This window comes from Aspergillus aculeatinus, assembly GCF_003184765.1.
Source record: "Aspergillus aculeatinus CBS 121060 unplaced genomic scaffold BO66scaffold_44, whole genome shotgun sequence".
In the NCBI taxonomy this organism is placed as follows: domain Eukaryota; kingdom Fungi; phylum Ascomycota; class Eurotiomycetes; order Eurotiales; family Aspergillaceae; genus Aspergillus; species Aspergillus aculeatinus.
This window is the reverse complement of record NW_020291513.1, coordinates 85301-99085: the sequence shown is the minus strand read 5'-3', so window position 1 is coordinate 99085 and position 13785 is coordinate 85301. Positions and strand designations below refer to the sequence as shown.

The window sequence follows — 13785 nt, the reverse complement described above, 5'->3', positions numbered from 1 at the left end:
CATGAGACTTCGTTCTCAAGTTGGCCAGTCGATTCTAGACGGTTGGTTCCAAGTAGTGCCTCGAGACCCTTCAAGTGGAAGGGATAAGTAAGATGTCTGCGAGTTTGTCGTTCTTGCGGTCTGTAGGCTATACAGCTGGCAGTGCATGTTGACGTGCCACATATTGGCAGACTGGGTATTGCCAGAGATCATGCGCAGCGTAATACAACAATGTGTTGACATGCATCATATGTGAGCTTCACTTAAACATCCGCGGTGTCAAATTCTGCGGGTTATCTGTTCAAATCTTCAACTCAAAGGTAATTGATATCGTGATGCGAAAGGCGTGAAAAAGGCGCAACGCCGATGTCTCTAGGCCCCATATGGAGTTTGAGCATCGTAATATGACATTTTATAGCTAAAATTTCATCCAGCGATTAGTTGTCGACGATAGTGGGAATGAACGTTTCAAGATACCCTTCGAGCACGCGACTGGGGACAAGTGACGCCATGCCTACTCATCAAAAGAGACAGAGCCAGGTTTTCCCAATTGCCGGCATTTTCGTACACACCACATGTCGCCTCAAGCTTGATGTTTCGATGCGGGCTGGCCTTTGGCCTTAGTGATAATATCTTTACGTGTGCATGCCGATTTTCCAAATGACACAAGAGAAGCGACAGAAAAAGTTGGAAGAGTGATTCATCAAGCTAGAATAATCAAACTATCAGCCGCCGGAGCCGGGAAACTAGGGGAAAGGTCATAAAGAGAAGGCATACCAATGATTATTGTGAGCACACCCAACCAATTAGGCTTTAGATGAATGAAACCGTTGTGCTTTTAATCATGAGGCAATCCAGAAGTCCCCGGAGGCGTTCTCGCACAACTCCCCATATGTGTTGATTATTGCCTGAATATCGATATCATTCAGGTGTAGATTCTCTCCCGACTACGCAGCAGCTCCAAATCCCCAGCACACAGCCACAGCTTGGAGTGTATTCTTGCAAGTGTCGGACGCAACACAGTACAACCCCACATGAGACTGGTTGGTATACGATAGCTGTAGCAGGAATAAGTCACCAACAGCACTCCAAGTGGAGATAATTGAGGAGAGCGTGAAGAGAGATGGACTCCAGCTATCTGAGCATCTATCTAAACTGCCGGCCGGATGGCGGTGAGCTGCCCAGCCAATGGGAGGCCAGGCCCTCCACAATAATGACCACATCTCCAATGTTCGAGTCAAGCATCGACTGCGCAAGGACCGGCTGGCTAACGAGAACAAGCGCAGAACGGGGGACAGGCGATACTCACGGGCGTGCGCCCGAGAGCTGCAAACTGACTCTCGATGTAACTGCATCCAAAAAGTCGCAGTCGAACGTGGTCGCTACTAGAGTATTACTAGTAGTAACCGAGCGACGGAGTCGTTCCAGATGAGTAAATCAATCGCCAAATACGGAGCGCATTTGCTGGAAGTGGGTCTGGCCCTCCTGGAAACCACTGGTTACAGCGAATGTATACTATTGAAGATCGTAGTGAAGCCTGCAAAGCAGATTATTTGAAGGAAATAGAATACACTGTATCCGTTCCGTTGGGTCTGCTTTGATCTGTCTTGTAGCTCATCTTCGGTGATGTCCGGCAACTCAAAGAGGATAGGATATTCGCTCGCCAAAGCTGCAAGATGTCCTCCGCAGCTGTGCGGTGGAATGCCGAGCGGGAGGGGACAGGTGAATCACGGTCCGATGACGATCCAAATATGTGCACGGTCACTCGCCTTGAAAACTCGGAATAGGGATACGGGAGGTCGCCTCATTGGTGTTCAATTTGTGTAGTATTATCTCAGGCTTAATCCGAGCGAGCGGGCAGTCCGGCCGCAACCTCGCCGGTCGACTACGAAGAGTCGAAGGAGGGAGGGTTGCGGCACAGCGGCGAGAACAGGCATCTCAACGCTCCTCGAGACGCTAACACCTAAGAGCTCCAAGAGCAGCATAGACCGTTTGCTCTTGAGCAACCGTTCTGCCGCACAGGATGTACCATCCCTGAGATTGGGGATGAAACAAGCACCCGTGCATGCGAAACACGAACGCTGGACCGAACAGAATACATTCTGAACGAATACGTTCTTCTGTGTCGAAATATCCTGGGTATGTGGGGGTAAAACAGGCTCGCTGTCAAGCGGAGGGCTCATAACCTGATGAGAGCGTGAAGATGGATGGTATCAGCTATCTGGCGAACTATCTAACAGCATGGCGGCCGCGGTGAGATGCCTGACCCATGGGAGGCCAGGACCTCCACAGTTTGAGCACTCTAGCCCTGCTTTCGCAGAGCTCTCCAGCATTCGTAGTAGTCGCACTATGAAGTCAAATACTGGCTGCTGAGACATCTAGCCAGGAGATGATACTGGATTGAGGTTTGTCTGCACTATAATTAGGGCCTATTGGTTGCGGTATTGATGTTCTTCATCCGCCAGTGCGGATATTAATATCACGAGCATCGAAAACGTTTCATTGGCAGGGGCCATGATATGTTGTGAGAACGTGCAGCAGAAGCAGCTCTGGATGGTGTCTTCAATCCTGTCGAATACAGATTCCCCCTTGCGTAATACATGCATTGTCTTCGTCTTAGATCGCTGCCACTTTTATCGGAACTTATATTTTCAGCTGTCCTACTTCAGTGAAAAGTAGACGTAGATTTGTCTTGCATGGCGAATGCGTCGATGGAGTCATTCTTGGCAATTGGCCTTATGAGGACGAGTCAGTTTGTTGAGAATGTGAAGCATGGGTACTCTATCACGCCGGGTTTCTGCGAAACTCATTGTTCAAAATGTTTTCACGGCACCCATTGAATTGCTCCGCTCGATATGACCCAGTCTGCCTCTGTGATGTGTCCCTCTATCGGTAAGCCATAGACCTCCCATGCTCGCCTCCCCCTCATACTAGCCATGTATCGAGTTAGTGGCTCCGCAACAACCTGCATCTTGCCATCAAAAAGTTCACCTCGACCTTTTACACTAATGAGTGCTTTGATCGAGTCTTGCGACTCAACCCTGGCCATTATAGCAGAGTCCAGCCGTCCCGTCCACGTCTTCAAACTCTTCGATTCCAGGTATTTGACACGATGAGCTTCAGACTTCGTGTTAACAGACACGCGCTCCAGCGCGCCGAACCAGAGCCGGACATGTCTGATTGATCTTGAAGCCTGGTATGTGGGTGGATAGGATGGTGGTACGTCGGGTCTTTCCTCTGCCAGTGTTTTTGCCAGACTTCGTGTGCCAAGAAGACAAGAATACGTGTCTTGCAGTCGTACACATGCAAGGTACTGTTCCGTAGGGTTCATGTTTGTACCAGATTCGATGTAGAAGTCGGTTGAGACTTCTTTCGTCTAGCATCGTCTCTTTGCTCGGTTAACCATCGAAGAACATGAGACACCTTTCCAATTTCTGCCAGTCCTCTGGCACTAAATGCGCCAAGTCGTTTTTTCGGTCAGTATCTATTAAGTATAACGCCATTATGGTTAGCGACAAAACCGAGTAAGTCCGCTTTAGTGTCTCGCCACAGACAAAACCTATCGGTTCGAATTAAAAGGCAAAAGACTGAGGGCGGCTTCAGCCCAGGACACGGCCACATTGGCGCGATTCAGGTGATCGTCACAGCTAGTGATATCAGACCACAGCCTGATGTTGCACGCACACGCCAGTCTTTGTAGATTTGCGGCAACCCTCACCAACTCGCGAAGTGCGGGTGCGGAGATGGACGTGGATGGGGTGAGGTCTGCAAGAGAAAAGTCATGTGGCATAATACTTGACGCTTATGACCACAGATCCATGGCACGCATCCTTGTATGCTTTATACGCAGCATGCGACGATAGTAGCCATAATTGTGTGCAAAACACAATACTCGAACACGGCTCAGCGACAGGGTCCGAACGACTGGCTGCAACGAAGCAGACCCTTCAGGGCTCACATACAGCAGCCAGGCAAACGGGATGCTTCTGTCATGAAGTTAGCTTAGCTAAGATCTCCAGATTCTTAGACACTGGGCTCAGAATACAGTAGGTTTGCATGGATGAGCAACTGGACAGGCCGTCCTTTCCGCCAGAAACAGTACCTACATCTGCAGCGCAAACACTGGTTGCACTTCTGTCCAATTCCTTCTTACTCTCATTCGCCTTTGCAGCCACATATGGGTCCGTGTCATGTCTGTTCTCAACATAGGAGACGGAGGTGAATCATGCGATTGTGCCGCTCGCGGAGGCCTTGCGAAGCGTAGCAAACGTGACCGTTTCTTGTTTCTCGTCCGTGTGCCTCCTCCTCCACGTTCTCTCGCTGGCGCTTGCGGTTGGCACGTTGACGATCGTCCCTCCTAGTGCGGCGTTCTTGCTCTTTTTCTACCGTACATTTAGGGTTGAACGAGCAGTACCCCTTTCGCTTTTTTTGAATGCAGTTTCCGCACGCAGCGTGGCTGTCCATGCGGTGCTCTTCGAGAAGCCGTTGGTCCATGGCGACGCACTCTTTCCATCTCCCCGACCCTTGTCTTTATCGTCCGTGTGCATCCTAAGTGAATTATTCCAGTACGTGGATTAGCGTTTCGGGAATGCGTAGCTTGTCTTTGAATCACGGATGCATAACCTTGTTCAATCTCCTTGCGCTTGCTGTATGCCGGGCGAAACCGCACATGCCATACAGGTATCCATCCCACCGCCGGCATAGTATGTTGGTCTTGATGACGAGTTGGCATTTTCGTGGGCATTTAGTTTCCTTGCCATGTTGAGCCCTGGTGACGTTGGCTTGGAGTTCATATCAGTAAAGCCATAGGGCTTACAGTCTGTCAGCATGCCTGACGTGTTCTGGTACCCGAGGATACTCCTAAACACGCGACAAAAAGCTTTACCTTCAACAGGGCGGGTTAGTATACGCTTAAGCATTTCAAGGGGTCAGTCAGAGACACGCCCATGCCACTGAAGTTGAAGTGCTTTTGCCGATGATCTTGGCAAGTCGCTCAATCAACTCACGTTGGTTCGCCGAAATGCTCATCTGCTGGACCCATTTCCCAATTTTTTCTTGCATCGACCACAGAACCTTTTGCGGGGTTGTAGTGTATTCCCGTATTTGTAGGAGCTCCCGTCTGATTCGCCGCCGTTCTGCTCTGTTCGATCATGGGTGCAGCGAATTGATTCTTCCGCCGTTTGGGGGAAGGCGGTTAGGATTTCCTAATCCCCAGTCCCTTAAAGCAAACCGAGAATTTTTAAGCACCATTGCTTGGATGCTATTTGGAGCAGTTGTTGCATGAAGTTAGCAGTCCGGTTACTCCCTGAAAATCTATTGTTGATAGTCCGTTTATAATGAACTTGGCAGTAAAGGACGATTGATTCGACGTGAGTCTGCCAGCTGCGAGATTTGCTCGGTGGTAGAGATACGTCGTGGCCCAGAAGGAGCTCCAGGAAGTTGTAGATAGTACCATACTGGACAACCGACAATGTTCCGCATGAACGGATGAGCCCCACGGCTAGGCGATCCCTCCATCGGACTCGCGATTGTGACCTATCCATTCCATCTGCAAGTGGTTGTTCTCGCTTTCTGGGTCGTTTTCGGGATTGCCGTCAGATTGTTCTTCATACACAGGTCACCACTGTACTCAAGCGTAGGGCCGAAGCTGGCCTGTCGGTGCTTGGGTGCACTTTGTGACATTGTGAATCGACCGCTTCTGGCAAGATAATCCGCTTTTCTCTCGCAAATCCAGTAAAAGGGACCTGATGCTGATTCCCAACCCCAGGTTGATCCAACTTGGCGTGGTGCCATCTTCTTCATCATGCGGCTGTCCGACCCAGCTGGAACAACGCTTCTAGGCTCGAGATATACCCCATGCGTGATCATCGATCTCTTCAGAACGAACAAGGGCTTCGAAATCAGAGCTATCAAGGCAGCAGGGAAAGAATGGTCACCAGTGTGATGGATGACCCATTTAGCCCAAGCGTCACGCATGGGCCGGGTCGGTTCTGTTTGGGGTGCTCTAGGAGTAGATATTGGAATTAGCCTTCTTATTCAGATTCTCTGCCGAAGCTTCATCAGCATTGTAATGGGCATTTCCACGTAGAACGATGTGACTTTCGTTGCCGCTCTTCAAGCTACGGTCGAGTTGGCAAATATAATTGACTGGGTCGGCCGGTGCGGCATCGAAGCTCTTGTAATCCAAGGCCAGCCCAGAGACAGTGCGACCTCGAGCTTTGAATCGAATGATCCAGTACGTCAAGTCATCAGGCTCGCTCGATTCTTGCTCTTCCGATCTCTTGGATCCGTGAATCTGCTGGATGTAGGCACTGATGAGGTCTTTGACTAATTCAGAGCGTACCGGTAGATAACCACTGTCCGCGATCAGTACTAGGCTTCCTTAGATCAGAATGAGGTACTTACCGTTTAGCCATGCCCAGTCGGAGCTCGCTAGTAGCTGCTTTTCATTGTCAAAGCTTGGATCCGTCACTCATTACCCAGCGATGGGTGGATGCGCCGAATTGAGTTGATCTGGACGAAATGGATGCGCACCACCACTTATGATTCGAGATCTGATCATTAGCTTAGCTTCGGGGATGAATCAACTTGGCCTATTCATCACGCCGAGCTGTCTTGGGCACTCCCGAAATATTATTCAGTGTCGCAATCTCTTGTCTGCTTTGGTTCAAATTTGCAGAGCAGGAGCTATCTTTGCGTTTCTTCCGCCTCTCACTTGACAGAATACTGTTATTGTTTCTTAATCCCATACAGTTTCAAGTAGAGACAGTTCCGATCTCATGTCAATTCCAGTTGAAAGTTCTCTTCGAGAATTGCATCGAGGTCCTCACGCTGGGGAACCTGGCTCGCGATGATACGCCGACTTTCTGCGGTACGGGCAGCATCCGCTGCATGCTGGCGGGAGGAGGTTGACTGGCTCATCTTGGATTGTAGATGGGAGTTGGAGATTTGTCTCCTGAGCAAATACCAGACAGGTCAGCAGGCAGGCGTGGAAGGGATAGGCAAGCACGCATACTACCACCCAGTACGGGCGAACCGGGCTTTCTTGAAGCCATAGAGTATGAATCCGTATTGTCCTCCGCAGCTTTCTTTGTAGTTCTGACTCCGACTTTTGTTTTATTGGAGGCGCTTGATCTTTGCTCTCATAGGCTGCTGGGTCAGTATGCCGCTTGATTATCTCGTGGCGATCAATCGGTCAGAATAGCACTAACGCAGCTGATAATCTTCGGGGGACTGGTAGACAGTTCTGAAACAGGTTATCGATCTTCTGTTCGCACGGGATGACTCGGGCTTGCACTAGCATTGCTATTCTGCTCTTAAGGCCCTGGGAGCGCGGTCGAGCGAAGCTACCATGCCCTCCGTATCGTGTTTGTCGACCCAGTTGCCGCCTGTCCTGAAGAATAAAAGTATCATGTTGACAGCAGCACATTCGGACTTTCAAGGACTTTCAGGTTCTCGCCGACCTTCCGGACACCATCATGAGCATGATGGCTTGTGTTTCGATTTGCTGTGATCCCGCTCACTGTCTCACTCTTTGTCGACCATTGTCTCGTACCGGTCATAGCGCCGGAATCTATTACTGCGGGCTTCTCAAGCACCCCCTACTCCATCATAGAATCATGACATGACCTATATTTGAGTCACCCGCGGTGAGCAGGTCTGCCACTTCTCCCAGAGAACTTATTTGATGGTTGTGGGCTGCTTCTCCGGGGCACGCTTTTCAACAGACTGCTTCATTTCGACGACGCTGGCGATGATGTAAGATGCTGACCCCAGCTCGGCCCAACGCGATAATCTGTTGAATCTCATTTAAAGAAAAAGGCCAAGGCCCGTCATTACCACCAAACTAAGGATAACGATCGGTCGCTCGGCTCCCTGAGATGCGTGCACGTTCCGGACCTGAATGTCGGATCAGGATGCATCGCGTTATGAGAGATATGCTGCAGTGGCGAAGTACCTCCAATGAATGACAAAACCCGACTATGTCGATGGCGACATTTTTTTCGCACCGCATGTAGCATAGCATTTCAGAGTTTATAACCGAGCGTTGGTCCACTTCGAGCGAGAGATGAGGGCACCCCCACCCCTGTTAGGCTCGGAGCCCATCCAGCTTTTGGCCTGCCTAGATCTGCTCGGCCCCTGCATTGGTAGCTGTAAAGGGCTATAGAACATCCTGATCATGAAGAGGGTGGAAAAGTTCAAGTTCTCTCTTGCGGTTCTTCGGCCTGTTGTTTTGTGTTTTATAAAGACGTTTGACGTGTGTAAGAATTGCACTCCACCTTTGGGCTACCTGGATCTGCGGCGTTCCGCTTGGCGGCGCAACCGTGATGGCCCTAACCTTCTCGTGCTCGTTCCTGCAAGAGATTCCACTCCGCTCTTTGCAGAGGAGTTGCATTACTTGGTTCAGGTGCTTCAGACGCCTCGGCAACAGCGCTAGAGGCCCTGTTCAATTCACGTTCCTCCTCAGGGAGGGGGCGCCGAAAGCGACCACGGGATGTCCGAGGAGTCAAGACGGTTTGCGCAAGTCGTTGCTTAAGATCTCCACGTGCCGTATGTGCTCGAGTTTTGACCCTCGCCGGGGCGGTAACGGGTGCCGTAGCGAGAGGGTCAGGAATCTCGAAGATAGCTGCAATATGACGGACCAAATTTTCGAGACGGTCGATCGTTTGACGTTGTTCCCGAATCGTGCGAAGCATCCTTTCCTCATTTGTATAGTGGCGAAGATATTGTCTGGCTTAATCCTTATTTCAGTTGAAGCGTCCAAAGTTTTCGTTTAGATCTGGCTTCAGCCGATAAGGAATCTTGCCATGAAGGCGAGTGTTCGACCGAGACCAAATCCGACAGTGGAGAGTGAGAAAATACATGGACCATATCATAGCCTACTCTTCCCTTCCCAAATCGCATGTTCCGGTTCTTGAAGGGCGTTGTATTGCTTCAGAAGCCGGTCCTGCACAGCAGTAACCCGCGAGAATTGGCATTACATTCGCTCCGCAGTGTCCGATTTGGTGCATCTCAATGCTCATCAACGCAGGAGGTGCAGGCAGTCTCTCAGTATCTTCTCATTTTTTTTGCCGAATTCATCTGTCACAGATGGATTAAGCCTCCGGCCGCGAGGCGGATCCAAGAACAATGCTCTCCGGAAGATATTGGCTCTGAGAACCACGCCGGCAAAGAAAGGAGCATAGGAGCGTCAGAATGTCGATAATCCCACCGCCGGGTGAGCTTTAGCTGTAAAACGCACGATACATAAGAGTCTGGATCTAGGCTGTTGCGCGCCTGAAGTCAATATTGGTTAATTGTCAGATCGTCCGATAATATGCGACGGAGATCGCCTCATCGACTGGCTTTTCTTGGTAAGCATTCGTTGGGAGCCCGAAAAACTGGAGACCTTTCATTCGCACTTAGTTCCACTGGGTAAAGGGCAAAACTGCCCCTTTAACCCGCACGACATCCAACCACAGCGTCCGAGGACTGCCATACTGCAGGGCAGGCGCATCTACGGCGATACCTGTGGATTCTTTGGTGGCTCTGGACGGAAGCCTTGTATCCAATGTTGATTTGCTTATTTCCCCCTCCTTTTGAAGAGTTGTAGAGTTGTAACTTTGTGTTCCGCAAGGTCTCGGGCTTCTTAAGTATTGAGGATTGAGGATCCCGAGATAATGTTGTGAACGCTCTGGTATGCTGAAAGTAGCACCGCAGTTGAGGAAGGTGGACGGGAATAATTTCAAGCACCAGATCGAGGATTTCAGTGCAGGCGTCTAGGACATTCGAGGCTGCTTCATGCCTCACAGCATCCGCGTAGAGGTAGCATACCACCTCAGTGATGTGGACCAGATGTCAGTGGTACCATGACAAGAGACGGCATCTTCAACGTCTGGAAAGTCGAACAGCCAATGAAGTCCAAAGGGAAGTGCAAGCCGTGTGATCAGGTCACCTATCCTTCGGATAAGATGCTGTGTCTGCAACACGGACAGCGAGAGTTTTAGTCCACTGCCTTGGAGATCAAAGAGAAATCGGGCATCCTGAAGAGTCGGACTGATAACGGGGTGATAACAGGAGGGATGCAGAAATAGACTGAAAATCAAGAACGCCAAAGTGATAGTGTCGGTATAGCCTCGCACGGTCAAGGAGTCAATACACTGGTGGCTGAACCTGCCTTTCAAGGTCCTCATGGAGCTAGTCGAAATATTCGAGCTTCTGGTAGGGCGGGAGGAGATTTGGTCTCACAGCAAGAGCTGTTGCATCTCTGTGCAAAGGACTTCACTCTGCGTGGGCATCGCAGTTGCTCCTTAGGATGAGATCGGTCCTCATCCTGCAAGATGTTCTGGGAGCCTCTGGCAAGCAGACTGCTCAAAAGATTTGCCATGGGCGTTTGATCTGCAACGAACCCAGTGATAACACCTCGCCCGTCACAGGCGAAGTGGCCGGGTTGAGGGACTTCTTCCCAGTGATCCAACACCAAAGACTATTAGAAAATGGCCTGAGTCTCTCGTTCAAGGCTGCAAAGCGCGCACTCAGTATAGGCCAGATGGCTGTCTGCTTGAGGAACGGACCCATTCTGTCTGGCGGCATTCCATGTATTGAACAGTATACCGAGTGGATGAGACACATGAGGATGATAAGCATCATATAAGATAATCAGGATGATGGCTTGATAGATGGAAGGGTGGTGGAGGATAAGGAAGGGAAAGGATGAGAGATGTAAGAGATGGAGTGATGGAGGAAGGTGGGTTGGTGGATGGAAAGAGGAGGAAGAGGAAGAGGAAGAGGAAGAGGGAGTGGAAGGAGATTTAAATAGTGGAGGAAGGAGCCAGACCACCTCTGGGGAATGGGCAGCCAGTCGGAGAGTTAATGGTTTTCAACAATCGGTTAATTCACATTCAATGAAAGTGAGTCAATAGCTTAGCTCTGCAGGCTGCACGCAGTAGGTGAATCATCTAGAACTTGCTTACCAAAAGGAAAGTGAATAAGTCTTTCAGAAAGGCTACTAGAATACAGTGACCGGCAACTCGCCATCAAGAAAATTGAATCTTCTTTGCTGGTGAATTCAAGCGCAGCATTAAATGAGTGTAGCACCTGGATGAGCCTTCGTCACTGCTCAAAAATAGGGCCATAAGCAAGGTCAGGAATACATTGGTATCGCAGCAAACAGGGGCCATATAAAGCGATTCAAACCTCAAGAACCGTCAGTAACCGGCCTTTGCAACCCATTGGTCTCAATATCCCGATCACACTCCTTCTTGAACTCCATCTCCGCGGCGATTCGTTCCAAAGACTTATTATTCCCGCTCGAATCCCGTGTCTCTGGTATCCAAAGAGTGACAATGAGGCCCATCAGCATGAAGAAAGACAGGCTAGAAGCATGTCAGACCTTGACCGAGACGCAATCCGATGGGCTTACCACAGAAGCGCATAACCCAGCCAATCTGGCACGTGTCGCCAGTTTGCACCGTTTCCAAAGTCCACATAACCCAGGAAACACTGGGCTAGGATGGATCCCAGTTTACCGGATGCAGCCGAGATACCATGGCAGGTGCAGCGGAAGCGAGTGGGGAAGAGTTCCGCGGGAACCTGCAGGATGTCAGAGGTGATTTTAATGATGTTAACAACGAGCAACTCTTGTCGGAGCCAACAGAATAACAATGTGTGTAACATACAATATAAGTCGTAGTGTTCGGTCCTAGTTCGGCATTAGCCAGCTCTTTCTAAGGCAGCGTATGAACCTACCAAAATTGAAAAAGATTTGCGTCAGCACATAGAGCACGACAAGAGCCGATGCATCGCCATGCTCGCTGAGATACCGAAAGGCCGCACCGATGATCACGTTTAGGATGAACAACCAGCCAAAGCCCAAGAGCTGCAGATTGCGCCGGCCAATGCGGTCGACCGTCATGACAGCGATTGCGCTGCCGACAATGGCACCAGATGAGACGACCACAATGCTTTGGTATGACACGCGCAAAAGATACTGGTAGACGCCCGCTGGCTGAATGGCCTGCCCATACCAGATGGTATTGATGATCTCCGCATTCATCAAGCCCAGGCCATAGAACGGCAGATCGAGGCAGAACCAGCACAGAGAAGTCGCGATCAGAGTGCGGAGGTTGTGATTCTGTTTGAGAAACATTCCAAAATTCTTCCACATACTTACACGGGAGTTTGTGCCATTCTCATTGGCTCCAGAGCCAGAATCGCGGGAGACGGCCGGCGAGATAGTGCGATCTTCGCGTGTACGGGTCTGTGTGAGAGAGATCGAATCCCCTCCCAGGCTGGACACCGATGTGGCTGATAGATCTGTTGACCGATAGAACTGGGAGACATCGGCGGCAGCCTGCAGGCTATTGTTCATCACATCGGCAGTGTATCGTGGAGATTCAATGATGGTCATCCGGAACCAAATCGCGACAAATGCCGGAACTGCGCCCAAGCCGACAATATACCTCCATATCTTGTCCAGGTCGTGGACGCAGGAGCCCGTACACTTCAGACTGTTGGGATCATCTGGGAGGCTGTTTCGGAAGCCAGCTACGGCGATGAGTGCCACGACGGCAGCTGCCGCCTCTCCAAGAGACTGGCAAAGAAACACAACTGCCAGCATGCGACCTCTTATGCGTGTCGGAGCAAGCCTGGAACACCATGAGAACTGTCTTGAGCAACATACTGCACACAAGAAGAACAACAGGGTCATACTCTGAGCAGATCACGGCTGACAATGGATAGTCAGCTCCCACCCCCACGCCCATGAAGAATCTCCAGAAGAGCAGAACTCCGATCATGGACATGGAATCATCCTTCCCAGACGATGCCATTGACATACCGAGAGTGCTGAATATGAGAATGATGAGTTCCCATCCATACATCTTACGGCGACCCCAGATGTCAGCGGCGATGCCAAACAGGATCTGACCTACCAGCGCACCCCCCAAGGTGGCAATGGCGAGGGCAACTTGATAGTTGTGTAAAGTGTTAGACTTGAGCTTGATGTCGTTCCAGTAAACTGCACTAAGCATCGGAGTGACCATGTTGACCGAAAAGATCTATAAGGTCAGTCACGGATGTGTGCTTGATATTCAAGTCACTTACACAGTATGCATCTGCGAAGAAGCCGGTACCAGCCACTACAATAACCCACAGCCATTCTCTTTTCCTCGCATTCTCTAAACGACTGATAATAAAATCATGTCTTTGGGCCGGCTATAGGCGAGTCAGCAAAGTACTCAACGCCCGTTGAATGACGAGAGGAGGGTTATAACTACAGCATGGTGTCTGAAGTCTTCGTAGTTTCCCCACGGATTCAGGTACAGTTTGACCTGGGGAAAAAGACCCATAGCAATCGATTAGACTGGCAGGAGCTCAAAGTCTGATTGGTCTAATTCTGAAGTAGTGCCTCTGTACGAACCGAGTTGAGAGGCTGGAATAGAATGGCCTATTTCTAGACTGCGGACTTGTTTCTTTCAGTCGGAATTAATATCAACGCAGATCAGTCCCTGCAATTATAGGTATACGATGATTGCGAGGCTGCAAGGTCGCAAGGCTGACAAGGGGGCGGTAGCCGCTGATGCTGATGGGCCATATTTCTTGCTGTCTCACAAGACACTGGTGCCACTACTTGAACCCAAGCAGACAAGAAAAGACGAGATGAAAAGTAACCCCGGGGGCTATCATCCGGGTTCGTGTTGGAAGCCAGAATATAGTGGTATGTCTGTACGTCATATCGAATTGATCGACTCATCTCAGCACGTTTCTGACCAAAGCTCCTCGATTGGTCTAGAAGGAGAAACTAGACCGGTGCTAAGGGGCTCGTGC

General features: G+C 50.2%; 1 protein-coding gene across 1 annotated transcript; it reads right to left on the bottom strand.

Moving 5' to 3' along the window:
* Positions 1–11088: 11088 nt before the first annotated feature.
* Positions 11089–13582, bottom strand: BO66DRAFT_355246 (inorganic phosphate transporter). The gene is made up of 7 exons (XM_025644845.1): positions 13236–13582; positions 13063–13173; positions 12670–13016; positions 11707–12605; positions 11637–11659; positions 11381–11550; positions 11089–11333 (listed from the first exon to the last, which is right to left on the bottom strand). The coding sequence occupies exons 1-7, from the start codon at positions 13305–13307 to the stop codon at positions 11156–11158; spliced, it is 1800 nt and encodes a 599-aa protein (XP_025500975.1). The 5' UTR covers positions 13308–13582; the 3' UTR covers positions 11089–11155.
* Between the last annotated feature and the right edge of the window lie 203 nt (positions 13583–13785).